Source organism: Pundamilia nyererei, unplaced genomic scaffold, assembly GCF_000239375.1.
Source record: "Pundamilia nyererei isolate P.nyererei 1_Seehausen unplaced genomic scaffold, PunNye1.0 scaffold00099, whole genome shotgun sequence".
NCBI lineage: Eukaryota > Metazoa > Chordata > Actinopteri > Cichliformes > Cichlidae > Pundamilia > Pundamilia nyererei.
The window spans coordinates 1,613,836-1,629,541 of NW_005187500.1; the positions used below are offsets into that span (position 1 = coordinate 1,613,836).

Consider the following 15,706-nt stretch of genomic DNA (forward strand, 5'->3'; position numbering starts at 1 on the left):
GTTTTTGCAATAGTAATCCCTTACTTTTCTCGTTACTTTTCTCGTTACCAGTAACGTGTTACAAGTAACGTGTTACTGCCCATCTCTGCTGCCTATGGGGAATAACAGTAGCCTTCCAACCTATCACGCACTCACTTTGAATCGGTAGTCTGTCTCCTCTGTCCATTCTCCTGGGATGATACACAGTCTGGAGGAAACTAAAGCAGCACAGCTCTCAAACTTTACGGATTCCAACTTATCCAGAGTGATGACACAGTCCTTAAAATGCTGTGAAATCTTTTAGCTCTTTAAAAACGCGGAGTAAATGTAGACTAATCGCCACTGAATGCTGCGAGGAACGCTGCAAACTGTTACCTGATATGTCTCCACCAACTGTCCAAATATAACGATGGTGATGAACGTCACAGGTTAACTTTGTAACTCTCTCGGTGACGTCATCGACGGAAGCTGCTCTGCTGGTGAAAAAAACGTCACTTTGAAACTTTTACAGGTGAAGCATTTTTTTACAAAGTTTTGAAGTTATTATAGTGACAGAAAGAGGCCACGAGATGGCGCCATTTTTCACGTAGTTGATACCGTGTGTGGCTGTTTGGTTTCTGTTCACACCCCTCCACGAGTGTTTTGCATAAAGTATTCCTCAGGCTCATGATTTCTGTTTCCTCTCTGGCTGAATTATATTATATTAAATTAAATTAAGGAAACTAGAGCGAGTCTTTCATCAGTAACTAGTTATTTTAAACACTTTACTACCTAAAGTGCATTTTTGGTGCTTTACATGTTTGCTGACCTGCTTCATGGGCGAAAAACCTTCTCATTCGTTAGACGCTGACTCTGTTCTTCAAATAAAATCTATACTTCCTGGATTGCCAAGTTTGAAAATAAAAGCATTCAACAGAGTGTCAAAATGTGTTGTGTAAGTGTAGCAACACTGAACAAAAATATAAATGCAACACGTTTGCTCCCATTTTTCATGAGCTGAACTCAAAGATATGAAACATTTTCTACATGCACAAAACACCCATTACTCTCAAATCTGTCTAAATCTCTGTCAGTGAGCACTTCTCCTTTGCATCCCACCTCACAAGTGTGGCATATTAAGGTGCTGATTAGACAGCATGACTATTGCACAGGTGTGCCTCAGACTGCCCACAATAAATGGGCCTACAGGAGGGTGAGCCCATATGGCTTTTCAGGCTGCACTTGGCCAGGCCACATGGGCAAAGGCCCAGCCATCAGGCGCTCTCTGCAGCTGCAGTCACAACTGACAACATACAAAAAGGAAGACGACCTGATGAATTTTCTTTAAAAATATCATTTTTAAAAATGGCTGCCAATATTTATTTCAGACAGGTTGACAATAATTACAGTTTACAGCATTCGAAAATCATGTTCAGCACTCAGCTGTTTTAGGGAATACACCAAATACCATGTGTTATTATAATGTGGTCAACGTATTTTCACTTTGTCACAAACTTCATCTGCTTTTCATGTTGGTGCATTTCCACATCTCATTGTTCAAGCAGCAGATTTATCTTGAAAACATGCATTTCCCCCCCAAGGCTGATAAGGCGTTAGAATATTCAACAGTTGCTTTGGTTTCAGACGTCAGTGATTGTGGCTAAATGCACATTTTTCCCTCATTTTCTCAAAAACAGATTCACTAACTGTCAATTTGTTTTCAGTTTTACTATTAAAAAATATGACAATACCATTTGCTTCCATTGGGCTGGAGAGGCATCTGGGTGACAGTGATCACAACTTTGTACAGTTTGTTAAAAATCTACTCTACTATGTAACAGTATCTGTGTGAGGTGACCTGCACCCCTAGTGTCTGCTCAGTAGCTGAACATCTGTTGCGCAGAACTGCTTTGCTGCTGAGGGGTGGCTGGCTGGCTCTGGCTGGGCCGGCCTGGATCTGAGCCCTGGCTCTGGGCCTCCTGACTCTCCCCCTGTGCACCCTCCACCACTGGAGTGACCTGGCTGCCCTCAGCTGCAGGTACAGGCCTCCACGCCAGAGTCGGGGCCTCTAGCTGGTGGCCCATGGGGTTGACCAGAGTGGCGAAGTTGATGAAATGGGCGACGGACTGGGGTGTCCCGCTTCCAGCAGGACCTACAGTCTCTGGGATGAGTTCTGCAGACCGGTTGTGCAGCATAGCGGAGCCACTGACTGTGTCAAAGGTGACCGTGAGGATGGAGTTGTCCAGTGTGAGGGGCCGGTCGCTGGCTGTCAGGTGGCCCACGGCGACAGGCTGCAGGCTGGTAAACTGGGCAGGGGCGTGGCTGGTGATGGGCGTGACTGTGATGTTGGTCAGTCCCACTGAACTGTTGGGGGAGGAGGCTGATGGAGCACTGGGGTCGGTCAGAACCACCACCTGAAACGGCAACAATGGAATCAATTGCAACTCGATGATGAAAGCAGCTCATCTGCCGCTAAAGCACAACACTGTTGTTATAATCTAAGTTTGTGAGGAACAGCAGCTGGCTGAGGCCGTGAGTCAAGCTCAGCCTGCGAGCTGAATGAACTGAATTCACATAGCACCAAATGACAACAACGGTCACTTCAAGGTGATTTATATTGTACAGACTTTACAATAATGCAGAGAAAACCCCAACAATTAGACACCACCCAGTGATCAAGCACTTGGTGACAGCGGGAAGGAAAAACTCCCTTTTAACAGGAAGAAATGTGTTGTTGCTGCTGCTGCCGCTCTCCCGCCCTCTTGGCTTCCCATACTGCACATGTTAGGAAAGTTCCAGAACAGAGGCCAAATATAAATGACTGCAGCTGGAATAACAGTCTGATATTGACTCAAGTGGCCCAGACAGAAATAATGTAGCAAACACATCTGAAAAATGGAAAATAAATAAATAAAATTAGAAACTACGTCTTATTTCACATTTTTAAATCAAACTATTTAAGCATCATGCCACTTTGTATAGTTATATTATTAAAATTGTTAAAGGTCTAATGTGTTCGAGCACATCTGTAATCACAAAGCCTTAGCTGTCAATTGTGGCTTCAAGCGTTGCACTGCATCTGTGTAATTTCATAACACTGTCTTAACAGCAGGAAAACAATTGTATATTATAAATGTAATCATTTTGTGGTGTGACTGTGTGTATTTTACACCTGCTTTACTCAACAGATCCACATGTTATCCTACGATTCCCAATGAAGTCATAACTCCTAGGTCAACAACTACCAAAGTCGGCAATTTATTAGGTTATGTAACATTATAGCCCATTCAAAAAAAACCTTTATTAGACAACTGCCACATTTTTAGACAAATGCCACAGTTATTAAATGATGACTTCATATCAAATAATCAACAAAACAAGTGCAAATCCAGATTTATTCTGCCTTTCATCGGCAATGTCGAGCCAGCCGCTGTGGGTGACTTAAGGGCTCTTCAGGGAGAAAAACTTCAGTCTGTGTTTTCCTTTTTAATCAGGCCGCCTGCCTTTATCCACTTATCGTGGTGTTCGGGGGGAAAGAAATTGGACACGTTATTGTAGCAACAAAGCAGAATCTTCTGGGGGAAATGTGCACACGTACCTGCTGGATGCTCTGTACAGCAGAGCTCGTCTCAGTCTCATCACCGACAATGACGGCGTTGAATTCTGACATGGCTTCGTGCCTTGGTTCAGCAAAATCAACGTATTCATCGGACTCGGAGAGCTCCGGCTCAGCTGAGCTTCTCTGCTTCTTCTTGGGGTGTCGGGAAGGTCGACTGGGCCGCTCCTGAGACATCCCGTCTTTTTCCATGGTCAGAGAGGGCTGCAGAAGGAAGTGAAACATCTTTAGTGTACAGAAAAATGCAGAGGCAGCTGACACCACAGACATACTTAGACAATATGGTTTCTTGTTGTTTGTCAGTGTTTCCATAGCTACGCCTCCCTAAAACCACCTCGTTTGTCAATCAGGTCAAAGGTCAAGGTCAAATTTATTTATATTTCAAACAGTCGATGCTGCACAAAGTGCTTAACAATATAAAAATGGCATTAAAAAGCAACAATGTAATACAATAATAACAATATAAAACAATAATAGGACAATAAAAGAATTAAAACAATAACTAAAACTATTTAAAATAAGAGCAGAATGCCTGGGTCAGAGTGTGTTAAAAGCCAGGGCATAAAAACGTGTCTTTAGTAGTGATTTAAATTGCTCAAGTGTTTGTACAGATCTAATATTTAGGGGGAGACTATTCCAAAGTCTGGGACCTGTCACAGAGACGGATCTATCACCACGAGATTGGAGACAAGTCCGTGGGATGGACAGCATCTATTCTGAGCTAGACCTCGTGGTTTTTCCTGGAGCATAAACAGAGAGGAGCTCAGACAGGTAAGAAGGCGCTCGGGCGTTAAGAGACTTAAAAGTAAAAGTTTAAATTGGATCCTGTAGGAGACAGGAAGTGTAAAGAAGCTAAAACTGGGGTTATACGCTCTCTCCGTTTGGTATCAGCTAGCAGGCGAGCAGCTGCATTTTGGACCATCTGAAGACGATGGGTGGAGGCCTGGTCGAGACCAAAATACAATGAATTGGATTTTGGTCTGTGGTGTCAGAAATCCGGAATTTTATTCTAACCTGCACAATGCTGATCGATGACTCATTCATTGACAAATTTTCCTGAAGATCATCAAACTCGTCGATTCTCACAGACACCACCTGTAGGCACATAGGAGAAGGGCAGCATTTCAGGCCGAGTCTGCCTTTCGAGTGCTGTAATATGGGTCGTTTCCTCTCCGGTCTGACCCCACTCACCTCGGGATGTTTGCGTCGCAGGTGTCGGTTCATAGAAGCGCGAGTGGACACCTTTGTCCCGCAGAGGTGACACGACTGGGCCTCTACCTTTTCGTGGGTCAGGTGGACGTGCTTCTGCAGCATGTACTCGGTCAGATATTTCTTATCGCATGTGGGACATGTCCACGTCTTACCCACTGCAGCAGCAGAGAAGGAGAGGTCAGCTCGACAGCATCAGCTAGTATGAAGCCTCAAATTAAACCCTATCATATTCAATGCTGTGTGTAATGCACTCCAAAGCATCTTTGCTTTGTGTTGTTGGATTTGTGTTCATACATATGAAAGATCACATGTGTGTTCTGACTTTGATAGGGATACATGTTGGTGTGTAGAACAGCAGAACTGGAAATTATGTGAACGTGTTTCAGGTCAATTTATGGAGCAAAGTAATGTAACGAGTCGTGTAACAAATTATTTACTCCATTATAATTTTGCTCAATAATGTATCAGTCTCAGTTGCTAAATCTCCAAGTCCTTCCCCGTCTTATTAAACTTTTGTTTAAGAAAGAAAACACATTTTCCTAAAAATTGTTTGTAACTTTGCTTCATAGGTGTAGCTACTACTCTGACTGGCTGCATCACCACCTGGTACGGCAGCTGTAATGCTCTGGACCACAAAGCTCTGCAGAGGCTGGTGAGGACAGCACAGCGCATTACCAGGACTGAACTGGCAGCCATGCAGGATCTCTACAGACAGCGCTGCGTGAGGAAGATGCAGCGGCTCCTCTCTGATCCCAGCCACAGACTTTTCTCGGTCCTGCCGTCCGGCAGGCGGTTCAGGAGCATCCAGACCCGCGCTAGCAGACGCAGAGACAGTTTCTACCCACAAGCCATCAGGCTTTCGAGCTGCTGCCGTTCTGCACACACCATTACACACTCACTACAACTACAGGACTCCACACACTGTCACTTCAACAAATGCCACTTAAATGCTCGTTGCACAAGTTTTGCACAACATGCAAATACCAACTTGTCTTAACTATTAAATATTTAGAGAATTTTTTTCTCTCTTTTTCTCTTTTATCATCATCATCAGTATTATTATTATTACTGCTATTTTCTGTTATTTTCTTCTTAATATAACTGCACACTTTCTACATGTTCATGTAAGGCTGAGGAGCACGAGCCAAAGAACTTCATTATGGGTAAATGTGGCTACACTGTTTCTCCGTACAAAACTTGAAACTACTGTTTAGTTAGCACCATGTAGCTAACATTATGCTAGCATTTGTTCCAGTCCAAAAATAGCAGGATGAAATGAAAAGGATACAACATGCTTCCTAAATCACAAGGTCCTGGCAGCAGCTGCATGTCACGGGCTTTTTGGCAAGTTTACCTTTGGACCAAACTGATTTTAGCCTTTATGCTAACTTAAGTCAACCTTCTTATTTTTGGGATCAAACAAAAGTTCCTCTTTCCTCTATTCATCAACAACTAATAAGAGCTAACTTACATTTTCATACCACAACAGTTAACATTAACAGCTAAAATTATTTTTGGTAAAATCACTTTAAATTATGACTAAAAGAAGATATTACATTACCACATATTGCATTACATTTGAAGATTGTAAGTAATAAGTTGCTTTCTGTGTGACTTTATCAGCCTCTCACTTGCTTTGGTCCAGTCCTGTTTACAATGTTCTGATTTAAATGTAGCAGGAAAGTAGATTCAGATGAAAGAGTTTCATGTTCAGCTTGTAATAACCGAGTAAAGCACAGCAGTCTGGTTTTATGACGCCACAGTGACATGAAATACCTGTGTGGATGAGCTTGTGAGTCTCTAGTGTGGTCCTCTCACTGAAAGTCTTTCCACACAACTCGCACATGAAGTCCTTTATACCTGCAAGCACGGTGACACAAAACAAGCACTGAGGGACAATGACGTGATTCTCTGTTAGGTGTGCTTGGTTTTTAGTGCTTTTTTTGCAGTATACATCCTTCATGTCTGTGACACACAAACACTTTTTCTTACTGCAATAGAGACAAGTGAGAACAATCAAGACAATTAGGGTAAAGACAGTGTGGGGGGGGGCTGCACAGACAAAAAGAATTACAGCGGCTGTGGGTGTGTGACTGAGCATTAGTGCAGGTGTGTGTTTGAACGTGTACATGGAGAAACAGAGTAACCAACCCATCATGCTTATGCTATATGTATGTGTGTGTCTGTGTGTGTAATGCATTAAAATGAGCTCTACGTGCACACACACACCTTCTCACTCACCTGTGTGTCTCTTGTAGTGTTTCAGCATGTTGACCTTTTGGGCGAACTTGCGCTTACACTCCTTACACTCGTACTCTTTGATGCCCTTGTGGAGCTTCATGTGGTGCCGCAGAGCATGTTTGGTCTTCATACCTGGGCAGGCAAACGTCGACACAATCTCAGAATAATTCAACCACCACCAGTTCAAGTCTACTCGTTCAGTTTACACGGTGGGAAAAGAGCAATGAGGCGTGCGATGACCTTTCCCGCACTCGGCGCACAGGTACTCTCGGTTGTCGTCGTGCACCCTGAGATGCTCCTTCAGCATGTCCTTTCTTGCAAACGATTTGCCGCATTTGTCACAGCCGTGGCTCTTCACCCCTGGGTGAGTGAACAAACATCTTTTTTTAATTGTGACGTTACCTTTGCACAAACTCACCCTGTGAGAGTATGAGCCAGCGTAGGAAGTACATTTACTGACGTGCTGCCCTTGATTACAACTTTCAGCTGCTTTGCTGAACAGAGGAACATTTTTATGCCATTATTTTATAAAAACACACATTTTAGCATTAAAAATGTGACTTCAATTAAAATCTTGTGGGATTAGCGTTTGGATGAAACATTTTGCTGATTACCAGTAGTGTTCATTTAAAAACCTTACGCTGGGTGGTCGGCGAATTAATTTGTTAAGCACTGACCACAGAATAAACACTTCACCTGTGTGGATGATCTTGTGCCTTTCCAGATTTCCAATGCTATTGAATATTCGCCCACAAATCTCACATGGATGGATGTACCTTTAGGAAAGAGCGAAACATTTGAAAATGATTTCTGTACATTTTTCTGACTTCATAGTTATTTAGCACCTTTATTTTGAAAAATACACAGTTTGTGCTAAAAATGACATCATTTCCTTTTAGGTGCAAGTCAGCAATTTCAGCTCTCACATGCATGGATGATTAGTAACTAGCACTCAATGGCTGCTGCACGCAAATGTTACTATCTTTCCTCCCGTGAACATATTTAAAGGAATCAGATGTATTCTTCTCCTCCTCTTTATACAATTATACATTTCTCTGCTGGCCCACAAGACTGTGACTAGCATTTGTACTTGCTTGCTTCCTACAGTCTTACTTCTGCACCGAAGGGTCGGGCAGCTGCTCTCGGTGGATGACCAGGTGAGCGTTGTAAGTGGCTTTGAGTGCAAAGCGTCGGTTACAGATCCCGCAGCCGTAGGCTTTCTCCTTGTGCTGCTCCATGATGTGCTTCAGGTACTCTTTTCCTTTTGCAAATGACAGCTGGAGACAAGAAGCAGGACGTGTGGTATTTGTGTGGGACACAGGGATACGTGGAGCTCCATGTGACGGCAGAGTTTCTCTGTGACAGACGATTGCTTACTTGGCATTTTTTGCAGTTATATTTATGGTGCTCTGGGTCATCTTCATCTTCATCCTCGTCTGTTTCGTCACTGTCGTCCGCTGAGATGCCGATCTTCTTGATGAAGCCTTCCCTTTCCTGCTCGTCCATTAAGGCTATGTCCTGAAATAAAAGGATGTCATTCAACCTGATGAACGGCAGGTATCTGGAGAGCACCTGAGCATTTCTGTGTTTATCTTTTCTTATCTGAGTAGCAGTGCTTCTGATTTTTTTTTAAAATATGTCCCTTCTCTATAATTTAGAGAAATGGTGAGATTCTGACTGAGGACATGTAAATGTATAGAATATTCTGTCAGGTGTTTATAATACTGAATCAGAGATGGACCACATTTTGATACCTGATCTGAGTCAAAGTGGCATCCTTGTAAATCCTTGTGTGTGTGATTAAAGTGGAAACCAAGTACTCAAAGGCCCAAAGCCAAAAAAGCGTTCTGAATTTGTGCAGCTGAATGTGCAGCGGCGCTGTTAAACAAGTGGAACAGACTCTACATGCGTCATTGGTCCTGTGGAATAAGCAGTGGTGCAGCTTTCATCCTAGAAATTCATTTCATCCATGAATCCTGCATTTTTGTAATATACACAAACTCTTTGATCTTGTGATGAAACAGCAGCTTCTCTGTGAACGAACCCTTCAAAAGGTCTGATAATGTTGCAGGTTTCACCTTGAAGTGCACGTGAATGTGGTCTCGGAGGACGTCTACACGGAAGAACTTGCGGCCGCAGATCTCACAGGTGTACTTTTTATCGCCGTGAGTCAACAGATGCTTGTTCATGTTACTCCTGCAGGAGAACACCTGTGCGCACACACAGAAACACACTGCAGTGAAGCAGGTGAGCGATGAAGTGATGCCATGAGCCGACGCGTGCAGACGGCTTACCTTGCTGCAAATGGGACAGGGTGACGGCTCCTTCCTGTACTTGGTCCCTTCTTCTCCATTGGCCTCCAGCTCCTCTCTCTTCATGTGCTTTGGTCCTGTGCGTACGGAGTTTAGGTTTAGTTTAGCGAAGAGCGTCAGGGCCAACAAGAAATCCATCTAAACGGTGCAAAAATGCACCAGGCTGCTCAGCTCTGACTTGGTTATCTGTGTGTTTGTGTGGGAGACGTGAAAGTCGAATCCTTCTCAGTTTTATGAAATCGTTTACACAGTGAGATTCAATATGATTACCACTAACAATGCCAGAGTAATGCAATCATATGAACGGCTTCAAATAACTGTTTTATATCATTTGTTGCTGCCTGGCTAAACTCACAAAACAACAAATCACTTAATATTTGCTACACAGTGATTAAATAGCTCTCATGGTATGGTTAAAAGTAGTCTCTGAACTCAAACATTTGTAGAGCTCCTCCGCTCATTGCCTACCTAACCCCTACAGTAAAGCATGGCGGTGGCTGCATCGGGCTATGGGGGATGTTTCTCAGCAACCGATCAAACCAGCTGGAGTCGAACACACAGAGGTCTCTGAAAACAACCTGCAGAGATCTGACCAATAGTTTTGCTTACACAGCACCAAGTCACAGTTGCCTCGAGACTCTTCCTATTTGCGAGGACCCAACAATAATACAGAGAAAACCCCAACAATCAAACGACCCCCTATGAGCAGCAGGAAAAACTCCAGCAGAACACGGCTCAGGGGAGGGAGACGGGACAAAAGAGACACCGTGGAAGAGCCGGAGATTAAAAACGACTAATGATTAATGCCGAGTGTTGTGTAAGCACACACACAGTGAAATGAGGTGAAGGAAGCCTAGGCTTATTGTGCCATAGCTAAGGAATAGCTCAGGGTCACATGACTATAAGCTTTATCAAACGGGAAAGTTTTAAGCCTTTAGAGCAGAGAAGGTGTCTGGTGTCCAAACTGGGAGCTGGTTCCACAGAAGAGGGGCCTGAAAGCTGAAGGCTCTGCCTCCCATTCTACTTTTAAATAATCAACAGTGTGAGAGTAAAGTGCTCTACTGGGGCGATATGGTACTATGAAGTCTATAAGATAAGATGGGGCCTGATTATTTAAGAAGCTATGTTTGAGCAATATGGACACATGAGCTTTGGAGTGTTTTGCAGAAAATCTCTCTGTTCTAAAAAACTTAAAGGTTCAGGCCTACAGAGTCTCCAGTTGCAGACTTGACTGCGAGACGTTTCCTGGAAATTCTCTTTGTCTTGCATAATCACAGTGACTGATAAGACCAGCGGCACGACTGCCTGGGAGGGAGTTTAACTATCCATACTCTGATTTATTTATTCCTGTAATGCTTTTCATCAACCATAAAAAGCACGAGAAGCATTTTGCTCTCATCATTCTAGTACTGTGAAAAAATAGCATTAATAATCAAACGCTGCGCTGTGTTCTCATGCACTCACCCAAACCGTGCCTCCTGTGGTGCTCCTGCATCACGTCTTTGCGGTAGAACATCTTGTTGCAGATTTCACAGGAGTAGAGCTTCTCGCCGTGCTTCTTCTTGTGCTTGGAGAGGTTGCTGTTGGTGGAGAAGAACCGCGAGCAGATATCACACTGGAACGTCTTGTCGTCTGGAGAGAAGGAATGAAAAGAGGATGGTTAGAAATGTGATCAGAAACGAGAGGGAAAAGAAAAGAGGCAAACCTACCTGTCCGGCAGTTGTGGAACTTTAAGGCATTTTCCAGGCGAAAAGATTTCTCACACGTGTTGCATTTGTACTTGTACTCTTGGTCAGGCTGTTGGGGGGATAAACACACCATGTCATTAACCGCTGGAGCGGCTGAAACCCTCGATCCGGCCGCTCGAAACGCACTTACCACGTTCTTGCTGTGCTTGTATGAGATGTGCTGCTTCAGGCTCTCCTTACGGCTGAACAACTTGTCACATTCATCGCACTTGAACAGCTTATCACCTGCCGACCACACATGAAGGGACCTTTTAGTAAACATACTCACTCCTCCTGAATTGAACTCTATCTGGAGATGACGCCATCACAGCCACAACTGTACCATGAGATCGGATGTGTCTGTTGAGGTTGCTGCTGTTCTGGAAGACCTTGTTGCAGCGGGGGCAAGCGTAGACCTTCTTGTGCTCTCTCGCTCTGTGCCTCTTCAGGACAGGCCCGCTGTCTGGAGTGCTCAGTGGGCTGCTGTTCTCTGCCGCTCTCGTTCCCCCCTCTGACGCTACAGGCTCCGAGCTCACCAGTGGGGGCTTCACATCTGCACACATCAGGAACCCAACGTCAAAGTCGACGGAGCGACCGTAGATGAGCTCGTGTTCCACACTTGATCGTTTTACGCCCTTATTGCAAAATTAATCATAGTCATTTTTCACCTCAGAACTCTACATGCGATGCTCTGTAATGACAAAGTGATGAAGTTTGTTTGAAATATAACATGTACATAAATATTCACAGCCTTTGCTCGATACCTTGGTAGCTTGGAAGCACCTTTGGCAGCAATTACAGCCTCAAGTCTTTTTGAGTATGATGCTACAAGCTAGCACACCTATTTTTGGGGTTTCCCACTCTTCTTTGCAGAATCTCTCAAGCTCCAGCAGTTTGGATTGGGAGTGTTGGTGCACAGCCATTTTCAAATCTTTCCAGAGACGTTCAGCCAGGTTCAACTCTGGGGTGTGACTGGGCCATTGAGGGAAATTTCTAAAGCCACTCCTCTGTTATCTTGGCTGTGTGTTTAGGGTCATTGTCCTGTTAGAACAGAGGTGGAGGAACTGCAGGCGTCGAGGGCCGGTGTCCTGCAGGTGTTAGATGTGTCTTTGATCCAACACAGCTGATTTAAACGGCTAAATGACCTCTTCAACATGTCTTGAAGTTCACCAGAAGCCTGGTAATGAACTAATGATTTGATTCCGGTGTCTTGACCTGCAGGTGTTAGATATCCCCACCCCTGTGTTAGAAGATGAACCTTCACCCTAGTCTGAGGTCCAGAGCGCTCTAGCAGGCTAACATCAACATCATGGCTCTGTGCATCGCTGCATTGACCTTTACCTCCACCCTGACTAGTCTCCCAGTTCCTGCTTCTGAACAACATCCCCCCAGCGTGATGCTGCTGCCACCATGCTTCACTGTAGGGATGAGATCATCCATGTGATGAGCCGTGCTTGGTTGTCACTTGGCATTCAAGCCAAAGAGTGTAATCTTTGTTTCATCAGACCAGAGAACTTAGTTTCTCATGGTCTGAGCGTCCTTGGGGTGCTTTTTGGAAAACTATAGGTGGGCTGTCATGTGACTCTTACTGAGGAGTTTCTGTCTGGCTTCTCAAAAAAGTAGAAAAGTACTTGACACACGTGAGATCCCTCTCTTTTCCCCCGGTGGTGATTTGCACACAGCGCAGGTTTTGCCACTTTGGAAAAGTAATTGCATGAGGGGACAACATATGTTTTTTCCATTAAGTAAACCAGAGACCTGAAACATTCCTGGCTCGACGTGTTTAGTGGGCACACATCTTTGTTCAGATGGAATGTGATTGGTTGGTGACTTTGTGAGCTGGATGGACACAAGGAGCCTCGTCTGAGTTGACACTGGGCGATTCACCTCAGCACTGCAGGATCTTCATGCATTAACTGTCTTTGTGTCTTTTCTGTGTTGTTCTGTGGTGCAGACGCGACTCTACGACACTTGTTGCTTTGTTCTTGGTCAACATTACTTGTTATCTGCTGTATTTCCAAACAGCGGACGATGATCCGCTTCAAAGAACAAGCTCTTCACCTCCTGCTGTGCTACACATTTGAATTTGATCCGTCTTAACGTAGTGAGTGTATCCAGAAACTTTGAGCTGTGTTGTGCAGGAAACAGGCGCTGACCGAGGGAGCACTCGATCTACTTTTGCTTTGTGTTTTAACTGGTGCAGCATGCATTCTAAATATCATGCGATCATCTTCATTTAACCGCTGCAAGCCAGAATATGTTTCACAAAGTTTTTTTTGCCCAAGCCTGACTCTCTCTTTCTTCTCACCTCTGTTTTTGCTTGCTGCAGCACTGGGCCTGCGTCCTTTAGCCCTCCTCCCTCGGCTGTGCCCTCTCTTGGGGCTGGGCTGCGCTGCAGGGGAGCTGCCCTCCTCCTCATCAGGACCAACCAGGCATTCCCCCTGGGGCAGGAGTTGCTCTGCTGGAAGCACCGTTACCGTCTTTACCTCGTTGAGGTGGCTCAGCATGTCGCCTGTGATCCACAGAAAAGGGGCAGATGAGTCAGCGTGTGCGATCATGACGCAGCGTTTTGTTCAGCTTAGAATCTTTTGAACGGGTGAACATGTGGCGTTCACTCATGCTGGACTCGCTGCCAAAACAAAAAGCTGCTGAAAAATTGATGCAGTTAAAAGAAAAAAAAAAAGATTATAATCACAAACTTAGCTAAAATATGGGAAAACATTTCAAAGACGTGTGAACTGGAGGTGGTGGGTGTTTTTAATGATCCTACCTGTGCTGCTGTCTTCAGCCGCTGGAGGCATGTGGGCTCCACTTTTCTCTGAGATCTCAGATTTAGCGGATGGAGCTGTCACATCTGATTGAAAAAGAGAAAAGCGAGAAGATGTAACTCTCACAGTTTCCATGGTACCCCAACACAGCATCTGTGCTGTAACCAAAGCTACCTGGTGGAGGCAGCGGTGGCTGAAGTGGGGGTTTCAGCATGGGCTTCTCCATCTTCTTGGCGTAGAACGCTCCATACCAGACTCTCAGCTCTGTTCCTGGCAGCACATCCTGGGAAACACAACAGCGGCAGGTATGCAGGTGGATCAACAAATCAGTCTGCTTACAGAGGTGAAGGAGCCGCGCAGGTTTCAGGTGGAGGAAGATACCTGGGAGGTGTTGAAGTACACTTCGTCATCCTGCTGGTAAGCCGTCAGATTCTGGTGCTTGTGGTCGCTGGCAGGTCGCACCAGCATCATCCAGTTGCAGTCCTCCTCACTGCTGGAGTCAAAACACACCACTACACCGTCCTTCTTGAAGATCTGCCCAACAACAGAGAGAGGAGCAAGAAGGAAGTTAAAGTTAAAAACCACATGCACACGTACAGTTTAAAGCAGAGGGTTTAAGTGCACCTTCAGGGGGAACGCTCCTTCCTTCTCCAGGTGGGGAACCCTCTTTGCTTCAAAGGGCCCAAACCGAGTCCTCTTGACCAGCCGGTGCAGGACAAACACCCCCTCCTCTCCATTTCCCATCTCTCTGATCTCCAGGCTGTCCGGAAGAGACGACCTGATCCAAGGAAAGAGCAACATGGCATAAACTCCTGATTACTGTCTGTTCAGTATGTAAGCTAAAAGCATGATAAAAGCTCAAAGCGACAACCCTCACGCTTTACTCTCAACTCTGCATCATCACCAATCACGAACCCCAACCTGTTACTGCAGACTCCTCCCAGAAGTTTCTTCCTGTTAAAACAGGGACTCTTACTGCCGCTGTTGCTAAGTGCTTGATCACAGAGGATGATCTGTTATTGTAGGGTCTTTACAATAACAAGGCCAGCCTCCTGCCTTCTTGTGATCCCTTAGTTTCAGCATCACTTGATTCAGTATGCTTACTTTGCTAAAATGCTGAAAAATGATGTGTCCTCCCCTTTTGAGCAATTTTGTGCAATATTATAGACAGAAGCCCCAATGATGCAAAATATCAGAGAATGAGAGAGAGAGAAAACACAAACAAAAAAAGAAACTGCAGGCTGAGGCTCGAGGAAGGCAGCTGTATGCTTGTGAGAAGAAAGCATAGAGTGAGAAATCTATTATGTTTAAAGTTAAAAAGTTCCACATTTAGGATGAAGCTGCAAGTGGCAGAAACGCAACCACCCACAGTGGGATACTTGGACAATCTCTTTGCAAGGTCTAGAACAGCAATAAGGTGACACATGAATGGGGTTTGTAATTTCACAGGTCAGGATGACTGGACGTCAGCGCTAGCAGGGATCGATGTTTCTCCTTCTTTGGTTTTGCTCTGATTGAATCGTTAGAAAGAAACTTGAGTTCAAAGAATGGCCCAAACCCCCACCTGACACCTCCAGCTGTCACTCACCGAGCTCGGCTGAGGACGAAGGAGTCCTGGACAGTCACCACCGGCCCAAGTTCAGGACACTCAGAGTCATGGTACTGGCCACAGTCCTCGCACCCTGTCAGATACACATCACATCTGTCTTCATAGTGCTTTAACACACACACACACACACACACACACACACACACACACACACACACACACACACACATATTACTGAATGATGACAGTAACCAAATGTTCAGTGTGGAGAACTGTGCAGTTTGAAAAACTCTGCAATATGTTGCATTCCACAATCAATATTT

General features: G+C 44.8%; 1 protein-coding gene across 2 annotated transcripts in view; it reads right to left on the bottom strand.

Moving 5' to 3' along the window:
- Positions 1–1,333: 1,333 nt before the first annotated feature.
- prdm15 (PR domain containing 15) overlaps positions 1,334–15,706 on the bottom strand; it is a 15,425-nt gene continuing 1,052 nt past the window's right edge. Inside the window, exons 3-24 of one of the 2 annotated variants that reach the window (XM_013912727.1) lie at positions 15,423–15,516; positions 14,459–14,612; positions 14,216–14,368; positions 14,009–14,117; positions 13,837–13,920; positions 13,375–13,578; positions 11,410–11,619; positions 11,218–11,312; positions 11,049–11,136; positions 10,804–10,971; positions 9,322–9,416; positions 9,106–9,237; positions 8,405–8,545; positions 8,141–8,304; positions 7,724–7,803; positions 7,268–7,387; positions 7,028–7,159; positions 6,563–6,646; positions 4,766–4,941; positions 4,589–4,669; positions 3,557–3,778; positions 1,334–2,372 (exon numbers count right to left, since the gene is read on the bottom strand). In XM_013912727.1, coding sequence (XP_013768181.1) covers positions 1,836–2,372; positions 3,557–3,778; positions 4,589–4,669; positions 4,766–4,941; positions 6,563–6,646; positions 7,028–7,159; positions 7,268–7,387; positions 7,724–7,803; positions 8,141–8,304; positions 8,405–8,545; positions 9,106–9,237; positions 9,322–9,416; positions 10,804–10,971; positions 11,049–11,136; positions 11,218–11,312; positions 11,410–11,619; positions 13,375–13,578; positions 13,837–13,920; positions 14,009–14,117; positions 14,216–14,368; positions 14,459–14,612; positions 15,423–15,516 — 3,323 coding nt within the window. In that variant the 3' untranslated portion in view covers positions 1,334–1,835. Of the gene's footprint in view, positions 2,373–3,339; positions 3,471–3,556; positions 3,779–4,588; positions 4,670–4,765; positions 4,942–6,562; positions 6,647–7,027; positions 7,160–7,267; positions 7,388–7,723; positions 7,804–8,140; positions 8,305–8,404; positions 8,546–9,105; positions 9,238–9,321; positions 9,417–10,803; positions 10,972–11,048; positions 11,137–11,217; positions 11,313–11,409; positions 11,620–13,374; positions 13,579–13,836; positions 13,921–14,008; positions 14,118–14,215; positions 14,369–14,458; positions 14,613–15,422; positions 15,517–15,706 lie in introns of those variants that run through there. The other variant, XM_013912728.1, reaches the window with a different exon arrangement.